General features: G+C 47.5%; 2 protein-coding genes across 2 annotated transcripts; one reads left to right on the top strand and one right to left on the bottom strand.

Annotated features, from left to right (window-relative positions):
* Nucleotides 1-2,652: 2,652 nt before the first annotated feature.
* LOC100272454 (uncharacterized) lies at nt 2,653-7,103 on the bottom strand. Its single transcript, NM_001146928.1, has 3 exons — nt 6,853-7,103; nt 6,253-6,382; nt 2,653-3,597 (listed from the first exon to the last, which is right to left on the bottom strand). The coding sequence occupies exons 1-3, from the start codon at nt 6,986-6,988 to the stop codon at nt 2,988-2,990; spliced, it is 876 nt and encodes a 291-aa protein (NP_001140400.1). The 5' UTR covers nt 6,989-7,103; the 3' UTR covers nt 2,653-2,987.
* Nucleotides 7,104-25,846: 18,743 nt separating this feature from the next.
* LOC100502420 (LIM domain-containing protein PLIM2b) lies at nt 25,847-27,429 on the top strand. The gene is made up of 3 exons (NM_001196898.1): nt 25,847-26,146; nt 26,336-26,817; nt 26,941-27,429. Exons 2-3 carry the CDS (start codon nt 26,668-26,670, stop codon nt 27,202-27,204), a joined length of 414 nt encoding a protein of 137 aa, NP_001183827.1. The 5' UTR covers nt 25,847-26,146; nt 26,336-26,667; the 3' UTR covers nt 27,205-27,429.
* The last annotated feature ends 320 nt before the right edge of the window (nt 27,430-27,749 follow it).

The raw sequence follows: 27,749 nt of genomic DNA, 5'->3' as shown, positions 1-27,749 counted from the left end.
TCTTTTCTTACATCTTGACATTGTTATCATGTGTTGTCAATCTTCTTCTCCCATTTCATTCACATTGTCTAGATCACAAGTAGACTTGCCTCCTCTCATAGTTACCGCACTCGCATTTGCAACTTTTTTAGACTAACCAATGGTCTTACCTTTGTTCGAAGGTTGGTGTAGAAAACGCGTGACACCTAAGAGGTGGTGAATTAGGACTTCTAAAACTTTCTCTAAACTAGGTCACAAATAAATCCCTAAAGCAAAACCTATGAAAATAATCAAACTATAATGTGCAAACTAGGTTTTGTCTAAGTGTTGTTATCTCTACCGCGAAAGCTAAGTTTCAATCTAAACAAACTAGCTAGAAAGACAAGATTGAAACTTAAATGCTTAATGTAAATGCGGAAGCTAAAGAGTAAGGTAGAGATGCAAATTATCGTGGATGACGTTGGTATTTTTACCGAGGTATCCGGAACCGCACAAGGTCCCAACTAATCCTCGTTGGTGCCCCTACGCAAAGGGAAGCCCACGCGAAAACCAAGCACCACGGTTGAGTAACTCCGTAGAGAGTCGCGGGTCTTCTCCACGCGCAAGTGGTGCTCCGCTTCCGGCTCCTCTCGGACGCTCCCCACCGTCTCCACTATCGAGCTTCCGGCTGAAAACGCTGCGGGCCTCGTTCCCTCCGGTACACGGTGGCGTCCGTGACACAAACGTGGTTGTCACGGTCTTGCAAGACTCTCGTCCCACTCGATACAATTACAATAGCTCACGCAAGAGCCGAGGGGTTGGTGGTTTATCTAAACTCACTCAACTAACTAGGATTCACCTAGAGCAAGCGCTAAAGCGGTCTAACTAACCTAAGCACTTCGCAAAGCACACACGCTAATCAACGAGTGATTCTATTAAGCACTTGGGTGTATGAGCACTTGAAAATGCCTATGCTATGACTTGGAATGTTGCTTGGGCTCCCACACCTCCAAATGCCCGTTTGAGGGAAGTATGTATAGGCCCAACTCAAATATAGCCGTTGGAAAGCAGTTCTGCAGCTTTCTGCGGCGCACCGGACAGGTGCACCGGACATACCACATGTACTAGCCGTTAAAGGTAGCCGATGGAGCTTCCGAAGATGGCGCACCGGACATCCCATGCTCGTTTGTCGTATTTTGGCCATAACTTTTAGCTCTGAACTTCGATTTCGATGATCTTGTACTTTTTTAAAAGCTTATAAAATTCTCTACACCCCAGAGTTGAAGCCATACCAATTTGAGCAAATTGGGCACAATGAACAGTCCGGTGTGCACCGGGCATCCTATATGCTGTTGCAGTTTTTTCAGCAATTCTGACTTTGTATTGTGGGCATGACGTTTAGCTCCGAACTTCGATTTTGATGATCTTGGACTTTTTGGAAAGCTTATAAAATTATCTAAATCTTAGAGCTGAAGCCATGTCAATTTAAGTAGATTTGATTTTGTGAAACACGTCCAATTCAGTCAGCCCTTTCTCTCAACTTTGTCAACTTCACTTTTGTATTGTAGTTTTGTATCTCACTTCTACTTCTTGATGTGTTGGATTCTTAGCATGTATAAAGTGTCTTCAATATGAATTTGTAATGTCTTCTATGGGTTTTATAATGTCTTTTTTAAGGTGTTGCATCCTTAGAGCCTTAGTCCAATCCACTTCGCATCCTGTGAACTACAACACGCAAACACTTGGGAAATACATTAGTCCACATGTTATGTTGATAATCAAACACCAAAACCTATTGAGCTAAATGGCTCAGGGTCCATTTTTCTTACAGTTGGGACAACAACCGCTAATCAATTTAGTTAGGTTTCTATCATTTTATTAAAGCTCAATTGATTGTTAATGGCAGAAGCAATGATGTCTGTTTTAGTAGTTAAGTTTTCAAGAATCTTATAACTAGTAATTAATGTATATATATATATATGTTTTCATCTATTTTAGATTGGTATAATACAAGATATTTAATTGAAATATTTACTGAAATCTTATCTCCGTTACCTTGACAGAAGGGACATGAATTCCATACATCTTGTTGTTAGGATTGATACCCATGGTGATTGCCACAATAAAGTGGAACGTTGACGGAGGCGTGGGGCTGATGCGGGTGGCGGCACGAGGAACATGAGTGGCGGTAGACATAGGCATGGGTGGAGTGAGAAAGAGAGCAAGAGCCAGTGAGGAGGGAGAAAGGACACACGACAGTGTAAACTAATTTTCATCAGTTATTTAACAAAAGACGATAAAAAAATAATTATTTCTATCAACTATTTTTATCGAAGGCCAACAAAAATTGACCAAATTTCGTAGGTTTAACGAAAAAGCTTATAAAAATTATTTTGGTCCATACAAATTTTGGGTTTTTCTGCTACGCTACTACCTATCCATCAATTGGAAAAAGAAAAAAGATACGGAAAGATGATGCTCTATTTTCGAATTAAGAAAACACAATCTGCGCAACCCAATAGCTAGATGCAAGCGTGTAACTCTCAATATTTTTCTATTCATATATCTCTATAATATGGAACACCACTTTGCACCGTTATCAGGCTCACATTTGAACGATAAACAACTAAAATCATACGTAAACGGGTATTTGAACTATGATTGTTGACTCTAAACCCACAATCATATCTACCTAGACAATAAAACACACATGTCTTTATATTTATATTTGACACTCAAGTATAAATGTAAAGGTAGCAACGTATGTGTACTTGCTAGTATAACTACTACATCTGTTCCTTTTCCTTCCGTCGGTGCTCTACTCTACAAAGCGAACCACAACAAACACGACAACATTTTTACAATGTAGGTCCTTGACTTTTATCTGCTTTTTAAAATTCCTCTATCTATACGTACACGACAGTAATTTACAACACAAGCAAGCCTTTCACCGAGACTTCTAACAAAGTGTAAATAAAAAAAAACGCAAATCCTTTCACCAACGATGGATGACCAACCAGGGTTGGAGTCTAGTCGAGGCCGAAGTAGTCGCTCATGGAGAGCAGGTCGCAGAAGCCGGCCGCCTGCATGTGATCGATGGCATCGAAGTGCTCCTGGAACTCCCAGCAGCCGGCGCCGCTGTCATCGAAGCCGTGCAGGGACACATCGGCACCGGATGGCCCATCCACCTGAACGGACCCCTGGCTCATGCTCATCACCTGATGCTGATCGCGGTCGCCCGTGCTGGCCGTGGCCACGCCCGCAGCGCCGAGCAGACCAGGTGCTGCTGGTGCTGTCGCCGGCAGGGCACCGCCCACGTAGTCCATGTCCAGCCAGTCCGCGAACATGACCTTGGGCGGCACGGGCGCGTGGGGCCTGCAGGCGTGCGGGTCCGTCAGGCAGCTCGAGTCGTCGGCCGACGACGACTCGCGCGGCTCCGACGCGCCGGAGTCCGCCGTGCCGTCGTCGTCCCTGCGCTGCTTGACGCAGTGCGAGTCGTCGTCCGAATTGGACGCCGCCGGCGCGGGCGTGCTGGGCCCCTGGTCCTTGCCCTCGACCCTCTTCTTGAGGTACGAGTTCCAGTAGTTCTTGACCTCGTTGTCGGTCCTGCCAGGCAAGTGCCGTGCGATCCTGGACCACCTGCAGCACAAAATCGGCGTCAATAGCTGCTCTATTGGGGGGTTTGTTGGAAAGAAAGCTAATAGAGTCACGGTCGCATGCCACGCACGCACAGCACAGTTCAGCCTTGCGGTACACCCAGGCTCCCGTTTCTGTCGGTGGGGTTAGTGGAAAACCCCAACCTTTTTGTATTAGGAACTGAGGTTTCCTCCTGCTTTCTCCCCGTGCCGTGCCGATGGCCTAAAGAAAATGTGTCGTTTGGTTGAAAGTGACGAGCGTGTACGTAGTCTATTCACGTGGGCCACGGGGGCCTTTGATTTTTTTTTTGTTGCTGGTGGGCATAATTGCGAGGCCCCCAATAAAGAATCTCATCTTCTCGTGAGAGCCAGCCAACTAGCTGCTACGTGCCAGTTCCGATTTGTCAAAGCAGCTGTTTTGGTTAACACGCAGGCCAACACGGATTGGTCCAACGAGTCGACGGCATGTTATCGTCCTCCCTGCGCAGCTGTGCTGCGTGCGTATCGACAGGACGATGTTGTTGCTGATCCGATCCTTGTACGACGCCCTCTACTACTGTACACAAATTCAAACATGCAACAACAAAAAATAGAGAGAGAGAGATGGCAAAATGGGTTTGAGATATACATGTCCATATTGGGCCGGCCCGTTGGGCGGCACGAGGCCCGGCACGGATTGGCACGGCCCAAACCCAGCCCGTCACGACAATATCCGTGCCCGTGCCAGCCCGGCACGACCCCCGTGCCGTGCTTGGGCCGATAGGTCGGCCCACAGTGCAGGCACGAGCACGAGCCCGTTAAACGGACAGGCCCGACTCGGGCACGACTGAATTGGAGAAAACCCTATCCTCCCGGCCTCCCCTGGCGTCTGGCGATTAGAAAACCCTCCACTCCTCCAATCGTCTGGCGGGCGGCGGCTGTTCTCTGCTCCATCGCCTGGCGCTCACGGCGATTCTAGAAAACCCTAGACCTAGAGTACATCGCCGCCGCCTGGTCTCTGCTCCATCGCCGCCGCCTGGTCTCTGCTCCATCGGCGCCGGCGTGTCTCCCTCCCGCTCCCGGATCCCCTCGGCGGCTCGGCCTCCAGTCTCTGCTCCATCGCCGCGTCTGTGCTCCGCCTCCACGGGCCTCAGGTATTTCACCTCGTCTCCCTCCCGGTCCCGGCTCCCCTCGTCTTCCGGTCTGTGTTCCATCGCCGACGTCGTGTCGCTGGCTCGCTGCTCCACGGGCTCGCCGTGTCTCAGGTATTTCACCCACATCCACCCTGTCTCCCTCTCGGCTCCCGGTTCCCCTCGGCTCCCGTAGTCTTCCGGTCTCTGCTCCATCTCCATCGTCGCGTCTCTGCTCCCCTCGTCTTCCGGTACCGACGTCCCCTTCCGGTCTCATCTCTCAACCACACGGTCGGTGGATCTGGTGCTCCGGTAGCGCAGGTAAGGTGGTATTAATTCGATTCACTGAACCGTACTAGGTAGATCTGGTGTAGTGGTGTCCCTCTCATTTGTATACATTGTTTTTGGATGAAGATCTTAGGTCAGCGCTTGCCGTGAGGGAGCCGGAGACGCCGACTGCGTGGGTGTTCCAATGTCCATGGATGATGATTCCATGGATGACGAGTTTGTCAAAGCCGCAGAGGCTGAGGAACGGCTGCTTGAAGCTCAGAATATGTTTTTATGTGAATTCTGATTTATGTATAAGATTCAATATATGTGTATTCAAGATGTTTTTTATGTGATCTGTATAAGATTCTATGTATTTCTGGCACGGGCCCGGCACGAACTGATGGGCCTACCGTGCTTTAAGCCCGGCCCGGCCCATCTAATATCTGGCGTGCCGGGTCTGGGCAACCCAAACAGCCTACGGGCCAGCCCGGCCCGGCACGATGGGTGAACCGTGCCGGGCTTGGACTAGTGCCTCCCGTGCCGGGCCCAGCCGTGCTCGGGCCGGGCCAGCCCGGCACGAACCGTTGGACATGTATAATTTGAGATAGCTTGCTGCCGGACGCAACTCTACTAGCTACTACTACTGTGTGGCATTTAGCGTTTCTAAGCTCTCATTATGTAGCCGGCCCAACTTGTCCGTTGCGCCACTAGAGAGGTCCACACCTTTCCCGATAAACAAACATATTACGCCAAAGGAAAGGGAAAAAAAACCGTTCTAATCATCGCACAACGTGCACTCGGACGGAGCGGGGGGGGGGGGGGGGGGGGGGGGGGGGGGGGGGGGAGGGGAGAGGAGAGGGGAAAAAGAAAAAGATCTCCTCCGAAATTCGATCGCGCAGCGTCGTGCAGCATGCACGTCACCATCGACTCCACTACGGAAAAGGTCTCTCGGCGTCGGCGGGCATCGTCACCGGTGCGGTTTTTCCGGTCGTCTCTGCGTCTGCGTGTGCCAGGAGCGGCGGCCGCCGCCAGCTCGTCCCCTGGGCCACCTAGTAGCGCGCGGAGCAGGAGGGACAGGGACAATGCAAGGGATTGGGATAGGAGCGGCCAGCAGTAGTAGCGATAGCATAGCAGCAGTGTGTAGAAAAAAATCATGCCAGCAAAGGCGAGACGACGGCAGGCAGGGAAACGTGGAGAACTGTGTGTGTCGTGTCGTCTCAATCATTTTTGCGTGCAGTGGGATGGTGCCAAGCTGCAGCGCGGCGGGGGATGGTGCTTACTTGTTGCCGAGCGTGGCGTGGAGGCTCATCACCGTCTCCTCCTCCTCCGGGGAGAACATGCCGTGCTTCAGCCCCGGCCGAAGGTAGTTGATCCACCGCAGCCTGCAGCTCTTGCCGTTCCGCTGGAGCCCTGTGCCGACGCCACAGAATTCCTCAGTTTCCAGACCAATGCGCGCGCGTTTGTTTATGGTCTGATGAAAAAACTACGGCATGCGACGAAACGTAATTACGTAAGGCAGAGCTCTCATCTCTCTCTCTCTCTCTCTCTCTCTCTCTCTCTCTCTCTCTCTCTCTCTCTCTCTCTCTCTCTCTCTTTCTTCTGGAAAACAAACGGACAGTAAGGGCTCGAGAGTGACTGGGTGAGCCGGCTAGAGGAATTCCTTATATTTTTTTTTTTAAAAAAGGAACAGCAGGAGCACTCCTCCTTGATGACCATTTGAAGAGAGGAATTCTTTCAGATAACACGGCAATTGGCACTGCTCGGGGTTCTGGTTTTCTAATTCAAATGCACCCAAACCACCTCAGTAACGCTCCTCCCACACACTCGACAGGAAAACGCAGACGCATGCGGCGGCGGCGGCGGCGAATTGTCGGTCTTACCGGCTTTCGCGGGGAGCGCGCTCCAGCAGCCGTGGCCGTGGAGGAGAATGTAGTCGCGGAGCTTCTGGTCCTCCTCCGGCGACCACAGGCCCTTGCGGTAGTTGGGCTTGGGCTTGTCGCACGCCTTGCACCCCATTGCCGGAGAATGCCGCCGCCTCCAAGCTACGAGCAGGGCCGGCCGACGCAGCGGAAGCGCAGAGGAGAGAGGGTCAGAGGGAGACCAGCTCTACAGGAGGCCGGGGCTTCTTCGCTCTGGGGTCTCAGAAGGACGCGCAGTTGGTAGGTCGTTTTATAGGCAAACAACGGTGGTGCCTGAACCTGAAGCCCCCCGTGCCAAGCCCTTTCTCGTTGGCCGAGAAATAAACAAAAGGCGCTGTCATCACAGCAAAAAAAATCTCGTCGCGCTACTTTGGTTGTTGCATCATGGAAAAAATCGAGTCTTTGTTAGGACGTTTATTTATAATGACTTAATTAGCGTTCTGAATTCCTGCGTCTGGGGTTCAGCATTCACAGTGATGCAGAGTGGGCACTCAGCGTGCGATGCAAGGCCTTGGAATTTAGTCACACGGGGCTGCCAGTGAGTTGCATTTGCACGGGAGGCAATAGCGCTGGAACCTACTACCATTATCGACGTAGTAGCCAACTTGAGACGCGCCCGGCGGCTGAGGGGGAGCCTGTGATGATGACGATCCGAGAGGCTGTCACTTTCCTAGGCAATTTTTTTTTCTTTCTCCGAGCCATACTACGTGGGTCACTGTCTGCGTTACTGGCACCAACTACTAGTTACGTCAAACGGTGAAATCAGCACGCGCCGTAGATCATCAGTCATAATCGCCAGACACTGAGACACCTGTAAGGCTGGAGTAGCCTCGAGCACTGATTGTTCTTGACGCCCTTTTTTTTTGCAAATTGCCCCAGAAATTGCTCTCAAAGTGTGCAGTGCAGTGCAGTGCAGCGGGGTTTTAAAAGAAGAAGTGTTTATCTACCTTTGCCCCGTCCCTTTTCTTTACGGCGGAAAGGGACTTGCTTCAAATAGAAGCCAAGAATGTTAGTAGCTGGAGCTGGAACACAGCTTACCAGGCCCCAGAACACACAGCACACGGAAGAGTCGTTTGCTTGCCCTTGCATTCAACGCGGGCGAACAGCAAGTCCAAAAAGAAGGCGCAAATTCCAGCCCCGCCGGGGGCTTATTACGCGCTCTTTGTTTGCAACGCTTTTGTAGTTGCCTGACAGGTAATCTCGCCCGTGGCCGAGAGACCCCGGCCTCAAATCGGACCCTTGGGCTCGGGACGTCTCTCTCCTCCTGCTGGTGGCCAACTCCTGCCGGCGTGTACCACGCTGGTGGCGCTCCACCACCCCATTTTAAGCGGCGGTGCCCGTAGGCCGCGGCGCCCAAGTCCTCGGCGCCGGTTCCGTGTTTAGGTGGGGGCAAGCGGAACCGCCGACGCGAGCACGGGCGGGCGGGGCCGTACGCCGCTCCGTACGTGTCCGCACGCACCTGCCGCGCCCAAAGCCAAAGCGGGCGAAGCGTCCACGAGATCACGGGGTTTTTTTTTTCCCAGCGTTCTCCCCCGTCCGCACGCACGCACGCACGCGGATGCCGCGCTGCTGTGTGCTGTCTCTCCTCTTTCTCTCCTGCCCGTGTGCCGCGCGGCGCGGGCGCGTCCGTCCGTCACCACCGACGACGCGCGGGCGGCTGGTCAATGCATGGGAAACGTAGTGGGGAGACCGATCGTTTAGTTCATCGATGGGCAGCGCCCGGACCCCGGACTCCAGCTAGCTACCCTGGCGAGCCGGCCAGGCCAGGAGAATCGCACACCAACTCGGCGCGGTGGTGTCCGTTCCCAGCTGGTGCTGTCACTAACACGCTGGTGGTCCGTGTCATGTCACGGTGCGCATGCGTGTGTGATGTTTCGATTTGTCTGGGCCCAGGAGCAGCCGGGGGCCGGGGCTGGTGGTCGCCTAGCTGTCAGGAGTTAGGAAAAGGGTTTTATCTGCTCGCGCTACCCGGTCTGGTCTGGACCGTCTGGGGTCCAAAACAAATGTGGATGCTGTGTACGTGTCCCTCGCCCACCGCCCACCGGCGGCCGTGTGGGGCTGCCCAGCTGGTTAAATAGACAAGTGCGGCAATCGAAGGGCATGCAATGTTTGTATACTACTCCTACTCATGTTATGCTATGCACCAGACGACCAAGCGTTTCAATCGAAGGTCAATAACTTCATTATTTCTTCTGCTGATGAATCAGGCAGGGCTCATCGGTCGATCGGTAACCTGATGGGATTCAACTCTACGGGGTACGTGTGACAAGTTTCAATTGCAAAAAAGGGTACACAGCCCACTAGCATATCTGCCACGCCCGACTAAGATAATATGTGAATAGATAATCATGTATTGTTACCACTAGAATACTAGTGCAATGGAAAAAGAGGACAGATATATAGTGAAAGTAATCATTTGTTCTCACGTACCAACAATAGCGACGCATTCACTCGCTCTACTCATGTTCGTTGCCAATCAACACAACCACCACCACAGCGGCAATGTATCCATGATATCCGTATATATGAAGATGAAACATCGTGACGTCAGTGTGCTAGCATTATATGTGTAGCGAAAGGAAAGGAAACAATTGATTGGGTGCCCGTAACCCTAGGAAGAGTGGCAACAAAGGATATGTCTCTCTAACCTAACCTAGGAAGAGTGGCAACAAAGGATATGTCTCTCTAACCTAACTGTGATACCCTTTGTATATATAAACCATTGCTAATAGACTTTAATCTAAAGCCCCATTACCATTCTTGTAGACTATGAATGCCTATCTGGTATATAATCAACAATCTCCAACTTGCACTATAGTCAATCATCTACGCAACTTTTCTAACTCCTTAAGTGTGTGATTTGTTAGGTTGATGTGTAGACGATCATGACTGAAAATCATTTTTGAGCCATTAGTCAATAGCGACCCCTAACAACACATATTGAATCACTCATATACATAAAGATTAAACCAACCGAACCTTGATATACCTATGGCTCAAATGTTTGTCTACTCCACATTGTGGTGTTCCAATGGACAAGGGTTGATCTCAACCGCTTTCAAGCGATCCTATGACCAACTTGAGTGCCACAATCATCCTTATGTCAATATAAATCCTCTCGCAAGGAATCTCCACAATTTGAAGTCTTTTGCATCCGTATATAGATTAATGGAGTTTACAACTCAGTAACAGTAAGAGAGAGAGAGAGGAGAGTACAACACAAGAGCAAACACAAACAACACAACATAAGAGTCAAGATCACAAGAGCGTGGTCTCACAAAACAACAAGAACAACCGAAAAAGTGCCTAGATCTCACTAGAATCGCTAGAATGCATTGTGAGAATGTCGAAATGATGAGTGCTCTTAGTATGCTTGGGTGTTATTAAGTCATGCGTTTTGTCAAGGGGCATCTGCAAAATGCAAAGATAATGTTATGTAAAGCATACGAAAATTGAAGATTGGCTTACCTCTTTATTCGGAGGGAGTACCTTATGAGAAATTTGGTGTTAATGAATCATTCTATTTCACTCTATAAACCAATCAAAATAGTAAAGAGTAAAAACATAACGGACTAACTCATTACTCAAACCAAACAAACTACTGATGTTACCTCAATTCCTCATGTCTCAAATAATACTGCACAAAATTGAAATCGACCTGAAATCAAGCCGTATCTTATCGTGTAGACTAAACAAACGTACGTGGATATGTGACCAAATATGTGCGGAGATTGAAATGTTGATGGTGATCATCAGCGAATGAAGTGAGACATGTAAATCTTATACAAGAGTGCAGGTCAACTGGGGAGGTTCAGTTGCAACAGCATCTGAAATAGACACGCGAACTCAGCAGAATATGGGGGCAGGAAACTAAACTGTTGTCAAAGGTAGCCCTTGACGACGTAGATATACGGTATAGGGTCCGTATCAAAGAAGTATAAATACAGACATATACAAGTTAATGGCCAAAGATAACATATATATTGTGGTGACGTACGTAGGACTGCTGGAAATATATACTTATACTCAAGCTTGATACATATACTATATACATGTGGTGACGCCGCGCTAGTGCAGAAAGAAGCAACAGTCCAAGCATACTAGAATGACCACACGAAGAACAAATAAAAGTTGCAGAGATGCAGAATACGTGTTGCAAATCCTAACAAGGAGATACAGGGGAATGATACTACTGTCTTCTGTTGAGACCGGCATTGGGACCTTTTCTCCTGTATGCATGCGAGGCTTGGATTATATTGGTTATTATTATTATATATTGTTGACACCTTTTTGGAGGCGCCAATTACTTCAAGAGAACCAGCGGCGGTGCTCTCTGGTCAGGCGCGGACGGTCCGCGGCACAGGGCCGGACGGTCCGCGACCTGGCGCGAGGCGGCGGCGCTCTCTGGTCAGGCGCGGACGGTCCGCGGCACAGGGCCGGACGGTCCGCGACCTGGTGCAGGAGCTCGGGTTCCCTGCCTGACGGCCGGACGGTCCGCGCCCTAGGGCCGAACGGTCCGCGCATGCGCAGGGGCGGCGGAGGATCGCCGGCGGCGCCTGGATCTCGCTCCCGGGAGGGACCCCGTCGGGGAGGAGAGATCCTAGGTGGTGTCTAGGCTCGGGCCGGCCGACCTAGACTCCTCCAATCGGCGTAGAGTCGAAGAGAGGCGGAGAATTTGGGGATCGAGAGGCTAAACCTAAACTAGACTAGAACTACTCCTAGGATAAAATGCGAATAAAAGTTGTATGATTCGATTGTTGATGATTACAAATCGGCCGTAGACCTCTCTATTTATAGAGGAGGGGGGCTGGACCCTTTACACAACTGATTCCGAGCTAATCCCGCGAATATAGCTAACAACCATAGCACAAAACTCGGAACCCTAATCTGTTCTGCGCACGCGCGGACCGTCCGGCCCACAGGCGCGGACCGTCCGGACCGCGGACCGTCCGGCCTCAGGGCCGGACAGTCCGCCGGCTCATTTCTGGTTCGAACATATGCCCCCCTGCCTTTTGGTGGAGCTGGGCGAACCAAAAGCAACTAACTCGATGTGATCACATCGGTTTTCTTAGGCATCTTGCCACATACTAGGATGGTACTGTTTGAGGAAATGCCCATTCAAAGCCTTAGGTAAATCCTTGCCTTGTAATGTTTGTAGTAAATAAGCGTTACCAGACATCACCTGCTTCACTTTATAAGGACCCTCCCAGCTTGGCGACCATTTCCCGAACTTTCGGTCTTTATTCCTTAGAGGTAGAATGGTCTTCCACACCAAGTCTCCTACTTGGAATGATTTTGCTTTGACCTTCTTGTTGTAGGCCCTGGCTACCATGATCTTGTCCTTTTCTATTGCTCCCAAAGCTATCATCCTCTTGTCGGTCACCTCATCAATATTATCCATCATTGAATTATAATAATCAGTAGCAGTTAGATCATTTTGTCTGGCAAACCTGACAGCATTCAAACTTATTTCCACAGGTAACACTGCTTCCTGCCCATAGACAAGCTCAAAAGGAGATACTTTAGTAGCACTATGTTTAGATATTCTATGAGCCCATAAAGCTTCAGACAAAATCTTATGCCAATGTTTAGGATTATCAGATACCTTCTTCTTTATCAAATTAATCAACGTCCTATTACTAAACTCGGCCTGTCCATTGGCCTGAGCATAATATGGAGACGAATTAAGCAGCTTAATTCTGTATAATTCAGCAAATTCACGTACCTCCTTTGACATAAAAGAAGTACCTTGATCTGTAGTCAAGGTCTGGGGAATGCCGAATCTATGAATAATATGCTCAGTTATGAACTCAATTACCTCCTTGTGCGTCATGTTCTTTAGAGCAACGGCTTCAGTCCATTTGGTGAAATAGTCAGTGGCAACTAACACAAACGGATGCCCCTTTGATGATGAAGGATGAATTTCTCCAATAAAGTCTAATCCCCATCCTCTGAATGGCCAAGGCTTGATGATAGGATGTAATTCGGCTGCAGGGACCAACTGTAGGTCGCCGAATTTTTGACACACTTGGCACCCCTTGTAGTACTTGAAACAATCAGCTGTCATACTAGGCCAATAAAAACCAGACCTTCGCAACAACCACTTCATCTTTGGAGCTGATTGATGGGTACCACAAATTCCTTCATGTACTTCGGCCATGGCTAATATAGCATCATCTGGGCCCAAGCACTTAAGCAGGACATCATTAACCGTTCGGCGGTAGAGTTCATCACTCATCAAAACATACTTGAAAGCTGTTCGTCGAATGTTCTTATCTGTCCTGATATTGGGATTTTGCAAATAATTAAGTATAGGTGTCCTCCAATCACTTGTATCGGCTTCATTGTCAGCCGAATCGATTAAGAGAACCTTTCTGGTAACCTCAGACGGTCCGGCGTCAACACGCGGACGGTCCGCGACCTGGGAATTTGGCTCTGCACTGGTTATCAGATTTTCAGTTTTGTGAAATTTCCCTCTCTTTATCCGATAACCCGATGCATCTTGTGCCAAGTTGTTAGCTCTATGATTCTCAACTCTAGAGATATGCCGAATACTGAATTCGTCAAAAGAATGGATTATGCTCCAACATTTCTCAAGATAACTATTTAGAGTACCATCAAGACATTGATATTCTTCTAACACTTGTTGGACAACCAGCTGAGAATCACCAAATACCTTCACATGTTTTACTCCCATACCATTTAACAGTTCTAAACCGAATAGGAGGGCCTCATATTCAGCTTGATTATTAGTGCAATACGTTTTCAATCGGCTAGAGAAGTCAAAGGAGACATTACTTGGTGAAACAAGCACAATGCCAATTCCTTGCCCTTCATTGCAAACCGATCCATCAAAATATAAAGTCCAAGGAGTAATAGTGAGGTATGATATGTCTAGTTCATGAATATCATTAACCCGACGTTCTACAATAAAATCCGCTACGACTTGGCCTTTCATAGATTTCAATGGTTCATAAGCCAAGTCATATTCTATGAGTGCATAAGCCCACTTACCAATTCTACCACTCATAATTGGGTTATGCAACATGTACTTGATTACATCGGCTTGACCAGAAACAGTGCAATGACTAGACAGTAAATAACATCTACATTTGGTGCATGCATAAAACAAGCATAAGCATAACTTTTCAATAAAAGTGTACCTTGTTTCAACATCCACCAACCTTCGGCTTAGATATGTCACCACATGCTCCTTTCCCTCAGTTTCTTGTGTCAGAACAGCCCCAATAACCTTGTCTTCAGCTGCAATGTATAATCTGAATGGTGCTCCTACTTGTGGTGCTTTTAACACGGGAGCTGAAGACAAGTATTTTTTAATGAGATCAAATGCTTCCTGCTGCTCTGCCCCCCAAGTGAATTCAGCATCATTCTTAAGCCGAAGGATAGGGGTGAAGGCATCAATTTTCCCGGCTAAGTTAGAAATAAACCTTCGTAAATAATTCACCTTGCCGAGAAACCTCTGCACTTCGACCTTACACGTCGGAGGCCCCACATTCCGAATAGACTTGATTCGGTCAGGGTCTATTTCTATACCATGTTCATGGATGACAAATCCTAAAAACTTCCCAGCCGACACTCCAAAAGCACATTTACGTGGGTTCATTTTTAAACCATACCGACGCATTTTATCAAAGGCTTGGCGCAAATCAGCTATATGAGAACTAAACTCAGCCGATTTGACTACAATATCATCAATGTAGACTTCCACAGTGTTTCCTAACAACTCATGGAAGATCAGATTCATAGCCCTCTGATAAGTAGCACCAGCATTTTTAAGACCGAATGTCATGACAACCCATTCAAATAAACCAATGAAGCCTGGACATATAAAGGTCGTTTTAGACGCATCTTCTTCGGCCATGAAAATCTGATTATATCCGGCATTACCATCAAGGAAGCTAATAATTCTATTTCCTGATGCATTATTGATTAATGTGTCGGCTATGGGCATGGGATATTCATCTTTAGGAGTTGCTTTATTTAAATTACGAAAATCAATGCATACTCTAAGCTTACCTGACTCCTTCTTCTCCACCGGCACAATATTGGAGACCCACTCTGCGTATCTGCAAGGTCTAATAAAATTAGCTTCTAGCAGCCGGTGGATTTCGTCCTTGATTCGTGGGAGAAGATCTGGACGAAATGTTCTAGCTTTCTGCTTGAAAGGTCTGAAACCAGGCTTAATAGGCAGCCGATGTTCGACAATTTCTCGGCTTAGTCCAGGCATTTCAGTGTAATTCCAAGCAAAACAATCTGAATATTCCTTCAATAGACCGATCATCTCATTTCTAGAATAGGTCTCCAGGGTCTTGTTTACAAAAGTCGGCCTTGGAGTTTTACCATCTCCTATGTCAATCTCCTCTAAAGGATCGGCCGATGTAAACCCCTGTCCTAGTTTATCAAGATCTCTGAATTCCTCTATCATGTCCCCCACAGAGGAATCAGATGATCTTTGTGTGATGGCGGACTTTCCGGTCTCGGGGACCGGATCATCCGTAATACTATCTTTTCGCTGTGGTGGATGCTCGGTCTTAAAGTCCGATCTCTTTTGTGAAAGACCAGACCATCCGGCCTTGGCGGCCGAACTGTCCGTGACCAAAGACTCATGAACTTTGTGTGTATTCATCATTTAACTTTATTTAGGATTTAGCCGATTCTCCATCGGCTCTAGCATTACAGGAATGAAACCTTTCTTATCTATACTTATGAATTGATAATCAGAAAAGTCTACTCCTGTGAGACATGTAGCAGTCTCATAGGTCCAGAGTACAGGGGCATCGGCCACAGCGATGCAGGCCGATACATCAGCACGTACTTGTTCTATGTCATCGCCTACCCATTGTATCAGCATTTGATGTAATGTAGAAGGTATACATTGATTGGCGTGAATCCAATCTCTGCCTAGGATTAAACTGTAATTTCCTTCTACATCAGCGACGAAGAATGCAGCAGCAAGGGTCTTAGTCCCGATGGTTAATTCAACGGACGTGACTCCCCTGGCTTTGATCGAACTATCAGTTCCAACACCGCTGAGGGTCATGTTGGTCTTGACAAGTTCGTCATCTTGTTTACCTAATTTTCTGTATAATGAATAAGGCATTAGATTTACAGCCGCCCCTCCATCTACCAACATCTTAGCAATCGGTATCCCATCAATGTGGCCGCGCACGAAGAGCGGCTTTAAATGATTTACTGATTCTTTTGGTTTAGTAAAGGCGGCTTCTTTAGGACCAAAATCAAACTGGGTAACAACAGGTTCATCGTCGCCGATAATAGTACAATCGGCAGAAAATGTAATAATATTTACATCCATACCTGGGTGTTCTGGAGAAGCCTCGTAGTCGACCAGGTCTTCTCCCAGCAGGTCGTCCTCTTCCATTGATGTTGTCGTGTCGTTGGAGGCTTCCTGGTGAACGGCGGACGGTCCGCGCCTGGTGCAGGTTGTCCAGAGACTTCCTGGTGAACGGCGGACGGTCCGCGCGTAGGGGCCGGACGGTCCGCGCTTGGTGCAGATTGACTTTCTATTTCTGTGGCCGTTTGTTTTTTCTCAACGGCCTTCGGTCTCCATTTCTTCTGCGGTGGCGGGTATAATGGATGTGTTTCATTAAATGTCTTTTCTGCCTCCTTCTCCTGGCTCTCCTTTGCTCTTAGGCGCTGTAATTTTCTCTTTTGGGATCGTGACAATCCCGCTGGGCACCATCGAGGCATGGAGTATTTTGGATCGGCTGTTTTGATGGTAGCCGTATCCTTTTCGGTTGCGTTGGCCGATTCGCCGAAAATCATCGGCCCTTTATTGTCTCCCTGTATGACAACATCTGCGGTGCCTATTTTGATGATGTCCCCTTTTGTTGTTTTTTGAGTTGCTGCAGGCATATGCCCCCCTGTCGGATTGGTCGGCCTTGAAGGCCGAGTAGTCCGGCAATCCTGTTGGGTTTGTGCCTGGTGACCGGATTGAGTAGTGCTCAATCGGTCTTGTACTGGTGGCGTCAACCTGTTGAAAACAGATGTTTGAGGTGCCCCCCAGGCGGGGTACTGCGGCATCCCAAATGGATATGGTGGCATGCCCCACATTTGATTTGTGACATATGGCGGAGGTAAATATGTGTACGGATATGGCATAGGTGGATATGGAGGTGGAGGTGTCCATGCAGGTATGTTAGGTCTCACTTGTATAGTATGACCTTTCATTTCTTCCGATTGGTGGGGTGGTCCAATCGGCCTGACCTGGCGCTGCTCATGAATGGGTGAGCGGGGTCGCTTTGCTGGCCGGTCACTGGGGCCAGCCTTCTTTTTTACGTATTTAGACAATAATTGATCAAAAGTTGGGCCGGCTTTAACCAACCGACCAGCTGCTTTGAATGTATTTGTTTTCCACGTACCTATCTCTGGTCGTCGTGGTTTGAAAGTACGTGGACGTTGTGAATCCTGAGTACGGCCGGACTGTCCGTCGGAGCTCTCCGGACCGTCCGGTGGGGTCCCGGACCATCCGCGCCTACGTGCCGGACCGTCCGGGATACGCAGCACGGGCTCCTGCATCTGTCTCCCTGTCTGCACTTGCCCCCCAGTACTGGAGGCTGTGATGGTCACCTTTAGGGTCTCCCCTCCATCGGGAGTCTTCTCGGCCACCACTTTCCTGCAAGAAACTTTACGATCCCCATCGGCCTCTTTAGCATTGCCGATGATTGTCTCTTTGCCTTTGTCTTTATCGGCTGTGTTTGGCCGAACTAGGACTTTCTTGCCCTCGAAGTCAATCATGTTCATCGGAAAGGGATCTGTATCCACCTGCATTTACTGAAATTTCAATCGTCCTTCGTTAATGACCGATTGAATCTGTCGACGGAATACATTACAATCATTAGTGGCATGAGAAAATGAGTTATGCCACTTGCAATATGCACGACGTTTTAGCTCGTCGGCGGATGGAACAGTGTGATTTATTTTAATGTTGCCATTTTTAAGTAATTCATCAAATATTCTATCACACTTACCAACATTAAATGTAAACTTAACCTCCTCTTGCCGTTTCTTTTGAACCGGCTGTAAGGAGGCACAAGCCGAAGATTTGGCCTGCTTTGGCCAAACCATTTCAGCAGCATACACCTCTGCTGATTCGTCTTCTGAGCTACTTTGGTCGCATTCTACTACATGTACATTGTGACGAATTGTTTTAGCAGTTTCTTTGCTTCGGCTTTCACAAGCCAAAGCTCTCTGGTGTAATTGTGCTAGTGTAAAGAATTGGATGCCTTCTAATCTTTCTTTTAAATAATATCGCAGACCATTAAAGGCTAATCCTACTAGCTGTTTCTCTGCTAAATGAATTTGAAAGCATCGGTTTCTTATATCTCGGAATCTCCGGATGTAATCATTAACCGATTCATCTTTTGTCTGTCGCAACGACACTAAATCTACCAAATCCAACTCATAGTCACCGGAGAAAAAATGATCACGAAATTTTTGTTCTAGATCCCCCCCATGATGAAATGGAATTAGGAGGTAAAGTGGCATACCATGCAAACGCGGTTCCTGTTAGCGATAATGAAAATAAACGTACGCGAAATGCCTCTGTGTCGGCCAATTCTCCCAATTGTGCTAAGAACTGGCCTATATGTTCGCGTGTGTTTTTCCCTTGATCACCCGAAAACTTTGCGAACTCGGGTATCCTGGTTCCCTGTGGGTATGGGTGGTGATCAAATCGGCTGTCATAAGGTTTCCGATATGATTGCCCCTCAGGGACCATGCTTACTCCGAGCTTATCTCGGAACGCCCCGGCTATTTCTTCCCTTACTATATCAATGGCAGCCGGTGCGAGACCACCGGCTCTCTGGTCAAACATAGGTGGGGTTGGCTGGATATTAGCATGCTGTCTTTCCCCCCATTGGTTTGAGTTACGTGGTGCATTTTCATTTGCCCTATATGGGCCATAGGTTTGATCGTTTCTTTCCGGCCTCCTGGGTGGGGCCGGAAAGCTTTCCTGGGCTCTGGATCTTGAATTAATGGGTTGATGCATTGTATAGTGTGATGGGAAGTGCTGCTGGGACGGGTGAGGATTCCGGTAACAATCCTCCTCAAAAAGGTCATGTGCGGACTGTCCGGACATTGGCCCGGACCGTCCGTGATTATGTGCGGACCGTCCATTGTTGTACGCGGACGGCCCGACTGGGTAGTTTAGGTTCTGTGCCGTGTGTGGTGGCTCGGGCGCATATCTAGGTAACTCATTAAAAATAGGCCCGACTGTTGCTGGCCCGGACGGTCCGCGCTCACGTGCGGACGGTCCGAGCATGTGCAGATCGGCTGGTTTGCTGCCGATTTGCGGTTGATTAGGGTATGTGTCCATCGGTATCCCATAAAGGGGTTGTGACTGGTCGTGACAACCTGTAGTCGATGTGTTACACGCGTTATCTCCTAACTCAACCTCGTGCGAAGGAAAATTTGCGGTACTAGATTTATCAAATGCACATACTAGTCTCTTAAGATCGCTTTGCATACCCCCTATGATGTTCTGCATTTGTTCACGCTGATCTTCTACATAATTTCTAAGAGATTGCAGATCGTTGGTATTACTTACATTGGGGATATCTGGCGTGGGTTGGAGCGAAGCCGGATCCGTCGCCCGATGTCGGACGACCTTGTTGTTCCTGTCCACTTTGAAGTTGGCCAAGAACTTTGCTTTCGCCTCCTGGATCATCCGCTCCTTGTGCTCCTCGAACTGGAGCTGCTCGTCAGCCGGCAAGGTTTCCCAAGTCGGCTCTATGATGTTGCTTGGAGAAATATCAGAGCTATCCCTTAAACCGGCCATTGAGGGTCGATTTGATGAGCTTAGATATGTCGTCCCCAGCGGAGTCGCCAAAAAGTATGTTGACACCTTTTTGGAGGCGCCAATTACTTCAAGAGAACCAGCGGCGGTGCTCTCTGGTCAGGCGTGGACGGTCCGCGGCACAGGGCCGGACGGTCCGCGACCTGGCGCGAGGCGGCGGCGCTCTCTGGTCAGGCGCGGACGGTCCGCGGCACAGGACCGGACGGTCCGCGACCTGGTGCAGGAGCTCGGGTTCCCTGCCTGACGGCCGGACGGTCCGCGCGTGCGCAGGGGCGGCGGAGGATCGCCGGCGGTGCCTGGATCTCGCTCCCGGGAGGGACCCCGTCGGGGAGGAGAGATCCTAGGTGGTGTCTAGGCTCGGGCCGGCCGACCTAGACTCCTCCAATCGGCGTAGAGTCGAAGAGAGGCGGAGAATTTGGGGATCGAGAGGCTAAACCTAAACTAGACTAGAACTACTCCTAGGATAAAATGCGAATAAAAGTTGTATTGATTCGATTGTTGATGATTACAAATCGGCCGTAGACCTCTCTATTTATAGAGGAGGGGGGCTGGACCCTTTACACAACTGATTCCGAGCTAATCCCGCGAATATAGCTAACAACCGTAGCACAAAACTCGGAACCCTAATCTGTTCTGCGCACGCGCGGACCGTCCGGCCCACAGGCGCGGACCGTCCGGACCTGGTTCGAACATATATAAATCGGAAGGGAAAGCGACGAACCGTGAAGTTGTTGGATCTGCTGACTGGTGCTTCAACTCTAGTTAACAATAAGCTCGATCGTGGATTAGGTGTTTCGCTTTGATTAGCTAGTAGTACCGGCATTTCTCATGAACCAGTGTGGAAGAACTAGTGTAAGAGTAAGACGACAAATTATGTGAAGCCGACAGCTGGACCATCATTTGCTGATCGGTGATGATTAAACTTAAATATAAGCTTGTGAGAACAAGGTGCTGTTGCGTTGCTCATGACCACGCAGATTAAATTGGATGCATGCATGTCATGCATGAGCATGTGGAGAAAATAATCTCGATGCAAAGTGACAACAACTAGCAATTCATTATAAATAGACGATGCAGAATGCATGATTATATATATGCATGCTTTGTTTTGTTCAGTTGAGAGCTATGACGAACCAAACAAGTTTTTTATCTGAATATCATTCTTATTTGAGCTTAATTAACACTGGTTAAACTGGAAGTCCATTGATGAACGCTTCAGAATCCCTAGCATCGTGCTAACCTCCATGCATTCTTTTTCTCATGCTTGAGTTAGGTAGATCGATTTCTACGTGTTATGCTTTTTTTTCCTCAAAGAAACGGAGATTTACATGTGGGCCCCATGTAAATGTTTAACCGTAATTAGAAACCCGATTTTGACATAAGGGGTCAAGTTTTGCCTTCTAGTTCGAGTTTTGGATTGTAAAAGCCCCAAACCACGGTTGAAATCTGAAACAAACATGCCCTAAAACTTCTAAAAACAAGGTGCTGATCGGTGATGATTAAACTTTAATATAAGCTTGTGAGAACAAGGTGCTGTTGCGTTGCTCATGACCACGCAGATTAAATTGCTTGCATGCATGTCATGCATGAGCATGTGGAGAAAATAATCTCGATGCAAAGTGACAGCAACTAGCAATTCATTATAAATAGATGATGCAGAATGCATGATTATTGGTCTATTATATATATGCTTTGTTTCGTTGAGCTGAGAGCTATGAAAAAACTACTGTAAGCTATAAAAGAAGTACTATAATCTATGCGTTGAGAAAAAAAAACTGAAAGCTGTTTGATTAAATAATTATAAAATGATATACGTGTTATGAAAAAACTATAAACTGTTTGGTTAAAACAACTATGAAACGTATACTCGTACTCTCTCTTTGTCTTCTTTGAAACAACTGCAAAATGTTTTTTCTATCCATTTGAAAAATAGAAAGCTAATAAAAATAAAGAAAGGAAAGAAAGCCTAGCTCCCATCCTACCCCCTTTTGAGTTTTGACCATAGTGTCAAACTGATACGGAACTGCAGATAATTCCTGCGCGGTTGAGTTCTTGACGACTGTAGCCGATGATTGGTGGCGTCGTCGTCGCAAGGAGTGGGAAGCGGAAGCACAAGTAAAACGAGAGACAAACTCGAGAGGCGGCAGTTGCGTGCGGTCTAGCTCACCGAGGTACGGTCGAAGAAGAACGAACACATTCATTAAATTGGAAGGCTGAACGATCAATTATTGGCGACTCCGCGCCCCTGTGATGATGTGTAACCACTCTGCACTGCACGTCGTCCGCACCACATTGACACTGCATGCATTCATTCATCGACGACAGGGCTGGGGGGCCGGGGACTCTTGCTGGAGCAGGCGAGCAGCATTGTGAGGCGCGCATCCAGCTTCTCTGAAGTTACTGCATGCACGATTTCATGAAGATGGCAGCGCACCAAACAATTTCACAGATGAACGAACTTGTTCGATGCCCGGATTCAGAGTAAGGTTCATATTCTCTAATTTATATAAGTTTTAATCAACAGGAACAATTTTTGATGCAATCCCACAGAAACGAACGGGCCCTTAGAGAGCTAGAGAGGCAGTTCACCGGAACAGGACGGCTGGGTAGGTAAGTAACGACTGTGACGCTGACCGCTAGCTGCAGTACCACTCTCGGACTTTGGAACTGCAGTACGTTCGGTCTACCACCTAAATAAAGCATTGTTTGGTTATTTTAATTCTACGTGGATCAAAGTGTATTGGAATAGACTGGGATGACTTTTAACTTGCTAGAATCCACGTGGGTTAACAGTGAAACAAACCACGGTACTATCGTATATGAGTTGTTAATAAGAAGAGAATTGTGTGAATGTTCTAATGGCATGAGAAGTTGAGAACATACGATCCAGCGCTTATTCATGTGCATGGCCGTATAGGCTGTTTGCTACGAGACGGCGGGACGTGGACTGGCTGGACCGATCGAGGATGGAGCATCTCTCAAGTCAGTCAAGCTGTTTGGTTTTGCTTTTCGCACTGGAAACTGAATACTGCTTGCGACGACCTGAAAGAGCTGACGTGACTACTCTACTACGTACGTAGCTAGGAATCTGTTTTTTTTTTCCCTCAACTACTGCTGTATGTACTGTATTTCTTATTAGGAGTACGTGACGTACGTAAGAGCTAGCCAAACGTGCATGCATGAGATGGTTTTGAATTATTGAATAAGGAACCTGCCCTGGACTAGAGTAAGTACTCTCTATACGGACCACCCAGAGTAGTATTTCTTAGTGTGATAACGCGCAGAACGTTTAATCTTACCGTGAACAAGAACTCATTAATTACAGTAATAATCTTTGAAACGGACAGATGTTCTATATATACTACTACTCTTGTTTTCCTAAAAAAAAAAATTATCCCGCCTTCGTCAGTATAACGACTATATCTCGGCGTACTTACAAAAGTACCGGGTGGTATGTACCTCTCAAGTCACAGAGGAGTAACAGCGACCAGCAGGTGCGCGCCATGCCACAGCTCAGTTTTACCCGTCCACAAACAAATTTTTTGGACGACTTCTGCTTGCATTTGGACGAGGACACCTGGACTGGACACGACCCAAAAGGCTCCCAGCAGCCAGAAAGTAACACAACTGTTACTTACAGTTACATAAACGATGTTTTTAGACCAAATAAAGGCCCCAAGCCGGTCTTGGTGTCTGCTATCTGAATCCAAACGCGTGTTACTGGCTCTAATTAGTAATTACTAGTAGTACACTGGTAACAAATAATTAGAAGCGCCAATAGAAGTTTCCTGCACTGAGTGCGGTAGGACGTTTTTATCATGGAAAAGACATGCACGAGGATTAAAGAACGACGAAAATCTTTGTGCCGTCGTCAGGCTGATACGTATGGTTTGTGCTCTGATTGCAGTCGCCAGTCGGCGTCGTTTAGTTTTCTTTTGCGCATCTCATTTTACCTCCGTTCAGGTAATATAAACCCGTAGATGTGATGTCTAGATCCTCTCTGTCCCTTGACAACAACGTAACGACTTTTTATAGGTAGCAATCTCTGATTTATTTACTCTTTTAAACGAATATATGACTATGTCTTGATCTAAAAATAGAGGAACACGATAAGTGGTTATACCTTCAGGCCCTAGATGAACTGGGGCAAGTGTCTCTGTGGTATCCGGAACTTCAGCACTCGCATCTGAGATAGGTTCGCCTCCTCCTTGTGTAGTAGAATCTGGCAATAGGACGTCACCGACTGGGCACGGGGACATTTGCTTCCACAGGAGCCATCGGTTCTAGGTCAAGTGATTTCGATTGCTAGGACACTAATTAACAGGAGATCAGGTTCTCTAGATTTTGTGGCATCTAGGGTTTTAGGAGCAGGAAGTTTTGGCTTCCGTGTCGACCCTTGCCGTGTTAATTAATATAGTGCCTACAACCGGGGGTTTCAAGTTTCAACCAATAGATAGGATAGTGCCCTCGATTAATAAGGGCACGTGCAGTTAGGATAGGCTTAGTCTCGATCTCATTGATCAAGCAAGAGAACACACCCAACATTCTCCCCTTTATTCTCAACTTTCATGTTCTTTTATCTTTCTATATTCCACACTTTGGTAAATTGACACATCAAGTCCAATGCATTATAGAGACCAATTATGTACCACCGAACTCATTGGTTCTTAAACCATCGGAATTGGTCATGCATCCTCTTGTCCTCAAGATATATTTCTCGAGGGTACCATGCTCTCCTTGGTCATTTCATTCTCTAAGAACATCGCATGTCTTATTTCTACAAACTTGGTATGTTGGTCTAGACAGTAAAATCTGAACCCTTTTGACTTCTTATGGTGGCCAATAAAATGGCAACTTATTGTTTTTAGTTAATTTTCCTTGTCTAGGATTAAAGATTCTTGCTTCATTTGGTCAGTCTCCAAATATATAAATAATTCGATGTGGATTTCTTGCAGTCCACAACTCATATGGAGTCTTGCATATTAATTTACTACGAACTCTATTGAGTTTATGGATAACGACTTTTAAAGCCTTCATCCAAAGGCCGAGTGATAAACTAGAGTAACTCAACATAGTTCTTACCATGTCCATCTGGTATTGAGTACTGTGTTATAGTACCACTTTCTTCAAGGAACCTTGCAAAAGGTCCTAGAATTTGTCCATACGATGTATGCCATCCACACTACTATCTTGATCTTCAAATCATGTTGGTTCTCAACTTCTATCTTAAACTTCTTGAACTTTTCTAAAGCTTCTGACCTTTCTTTGATAGGGTAAATTAAGCCATAACGAAAGTAATCATCTGTGAAGGTTATGAAAGAATCATAACCTTCGAACTAATAGTTATCTGCTAAAATTAGTAGTAGAGCTTCCAAACATCACAGTTAATCGTTTGCTAATTCATAGATAATAATTAATTCATTATCAGATTGAATCTAGCTAACACTTTATTAGCTAGTTAACTATTAGCTCTAGAGATTCCAAATTTGATCTAAATATTAAAGAAAAAAATGAGAAACCCCTCCGAAGAAAACAATAGTAGGTTAGATGTTCGATTTTGTAGCTAGCGAAAAAACGTAGGCACTGTTTGAAACCTTTAGAACTAATAGTTAGCTACTAAAAAATATTTGTTGGTTTTCAAACACTCTCAATGAATACCATAACAAAGTATTAGCTACTTTACAACTAACAATTAGTTCGTTAGTTGGTTTAACCTAACTAATAATTTATTTACTGGCTAACTATTAGATGTAGTGGTTTCAAACATAGTCTAGGTTGAGACGAGCAAAATGGACTTATTCAAACTAAATTAAGAGCGGGAAGAACTTGCTAACACGACGGGGGGCTCCTGCAGCCGAGATGGGTAACATCTCGCCACGTCTGTTCATGGCTCGCACAACCTTCAGAGGAACGAGCGTTTCGTCCGTTAGGCACGGGCGCGGAAATAGGAGAAGGGCGTCGCCACCGCTCCCCGATCGAAGCTAAAAAAACTATCTTTGTCCTAATTTGGTTGTGCGGTTTAGAACCCGCGCGCCTCCTATCTTTGCTCCCGAGCTCACGCCCTGTCCTTTAAGGAGCATCCGTCTCGCTCACGAGCCGTCAACCTTTGCTTCTTCCTCCCCCTAATCGCGAACGAGCGTCTTTCTCCTCCGTCCGCGCCCGTTTGCTCATCGGTTTTGCCTGCCGGTGGGGGACCGCCTGCACGAGCAGCGGCTAGCCAGACGTACGGGCTTCGTTTGAGGCTGGAGTCCTGATTGGCAGGTGCAAGCACAGAGCTCGATCGCCATGTCTTTCACCGGCACGCAGGACAAGTGCAAAGCCTGCGACAAGACGGTCCACATCATCGACCTCCTCACCGCCGACGGCGTCTCGTACCACAAGACATGCTTCAAGTGCAGCCACTGCAAGGGCGTCCTCTCGGTATGCATGCGTGGCCTGAGCTCAACTCCGCATGCGCATTCGCCCTGCTTGCGATGTGTGCGGCAATGCGCTAATGCTCATTTGCATCGAAAGAAACGAAGCTTTGTTTGATTCGGTTCAGATCATCTCGACAGATGAACATGTAGAAATACGGTCTCATTTTTTCATTTCTGCATGCGTCTCCTCCAGATTAGCAGCTACTCTTCCATGGACGGCGTCCTGTACTGCAAGACGCACTTTGAACAGCTCTTCAAGGAGACAGGGACCTTCTCAAAGAACTTTCAAGGTAATCTACAGCTGAATACTGTGCCCCCTATGTTTCTGAACCCGTCCACAGCGCGTGATGCTGTAACGCTCAACTCTGGTGCCTGATGCAATGCAATGCAATTCGGACCCTTTAATTTCGTTGTGTTAATTACTCAGGTGGAGCATCTTCAAACAAGAACGACCAGGTGCGGTTCCTCAAATCTTCTACACAAATATGGCTCAAATGCTCAATAAGTTCTAAAACTTTATTGGCCATGCCATCATCGGTAATAGCTGACTACTTACGCACGATGCCAATCTGTAAATCTCTGCAGGCAAAGGCTCCAAGCAAGCTATCATCTGCATTCTCTGGAACTCAAGATAAATGCGCGGCCTGCCAGAAAACAGTGTATCCATTGGAGAAGGTACAGAAATTCTGTTACTCTGCCAAACAGCATTAAACTGTGTGCCAAAGATCTGAAAAAAAGAGATCTATTTTAATCATATGACCAAATCATTATGGTGGCACGCTTGATCTTCTTGCTCAGATGACTCTGGAAGGCGAATCCTACCACAAGAGCTGCTTCAAATGCTCGCACGGGGGCTGCATCCTCACCACGTCCTCCTACGCCGCGCTCAACGGGGTCCTCTACTGCAAGATCCATTTCTCGCAGCTGTTCAAGGAGAAGGGCAGCTACAACCACCTCATCGAGACGGCGCAGACCAAGAAGAACGAGGCCGCGGAGGCCGGACCGGAGCCACCGGCGGACGCAGGCGCGGCTGAGCCGGAAGCACCCGCGCAATCGGCGTAGAACGTACAAAGATTAGCAGCAACGCAAAGAGAAATAGAGCCGTACGTGTCTATCTCCTCTATATATACGAACCCTGCATCAGTAAGTAGTCGTCACAAGTATATGTTCTTATTTTGTAACCTTGGCAGCTTGGTTCAGTCTGGGATTGTAACAAGTGCATGTTGAATTGCTTGTTATGTATTATGAGGCTTTGGATTCATGACGATGAAATGAGTATATGGGTGTAAACATTTGGCTTCAGTTGCATTGCTTTTCCACTACCCCCCTCACTCGCGTAGTTGTCAGCCCCTGCACGTAGTGTTTCACTTCCTGGTCCGGGATCACCGTTTTTCGGTGTTTTTTCCCGTTCGGTACTGAGCGAGATGTGAAAACCTTCGGTTTTTAGTAGATTCCGGTTTAAAATTCAAAAATATGAAATTGTTGACACCTTTTTCGGGTGCCAAACACTCAATAAGAACCGGCGGCGGGCTCTCTACACAGGCGCGGACGGTCTGCGACCTGACGCAGGGCTGACGTTCCCTGCCTGACAGCCGGACGGTTCGCGC

This window comes from Zea mays, chromosome 5 (assembly GCF_902167145.1).
Source record: "Zea mays cultivar B73 chromosome 5, Zm-B73-REFERENCE-NAM-5.0, whole genome shotgun sequence".
NCBI classification, from domain to species: domain Eukaryota; kingdom Viridiplantae; phylum Streptophyta; class Magnoliopsida; order Poales; family Poaceae; genus Zea; species Zea mays.
The sequence above is the reverse complement of the archived record's forward strand: the minus strand, read 5'-3'. Positions and strand labels throughout refer to the sequence as shown.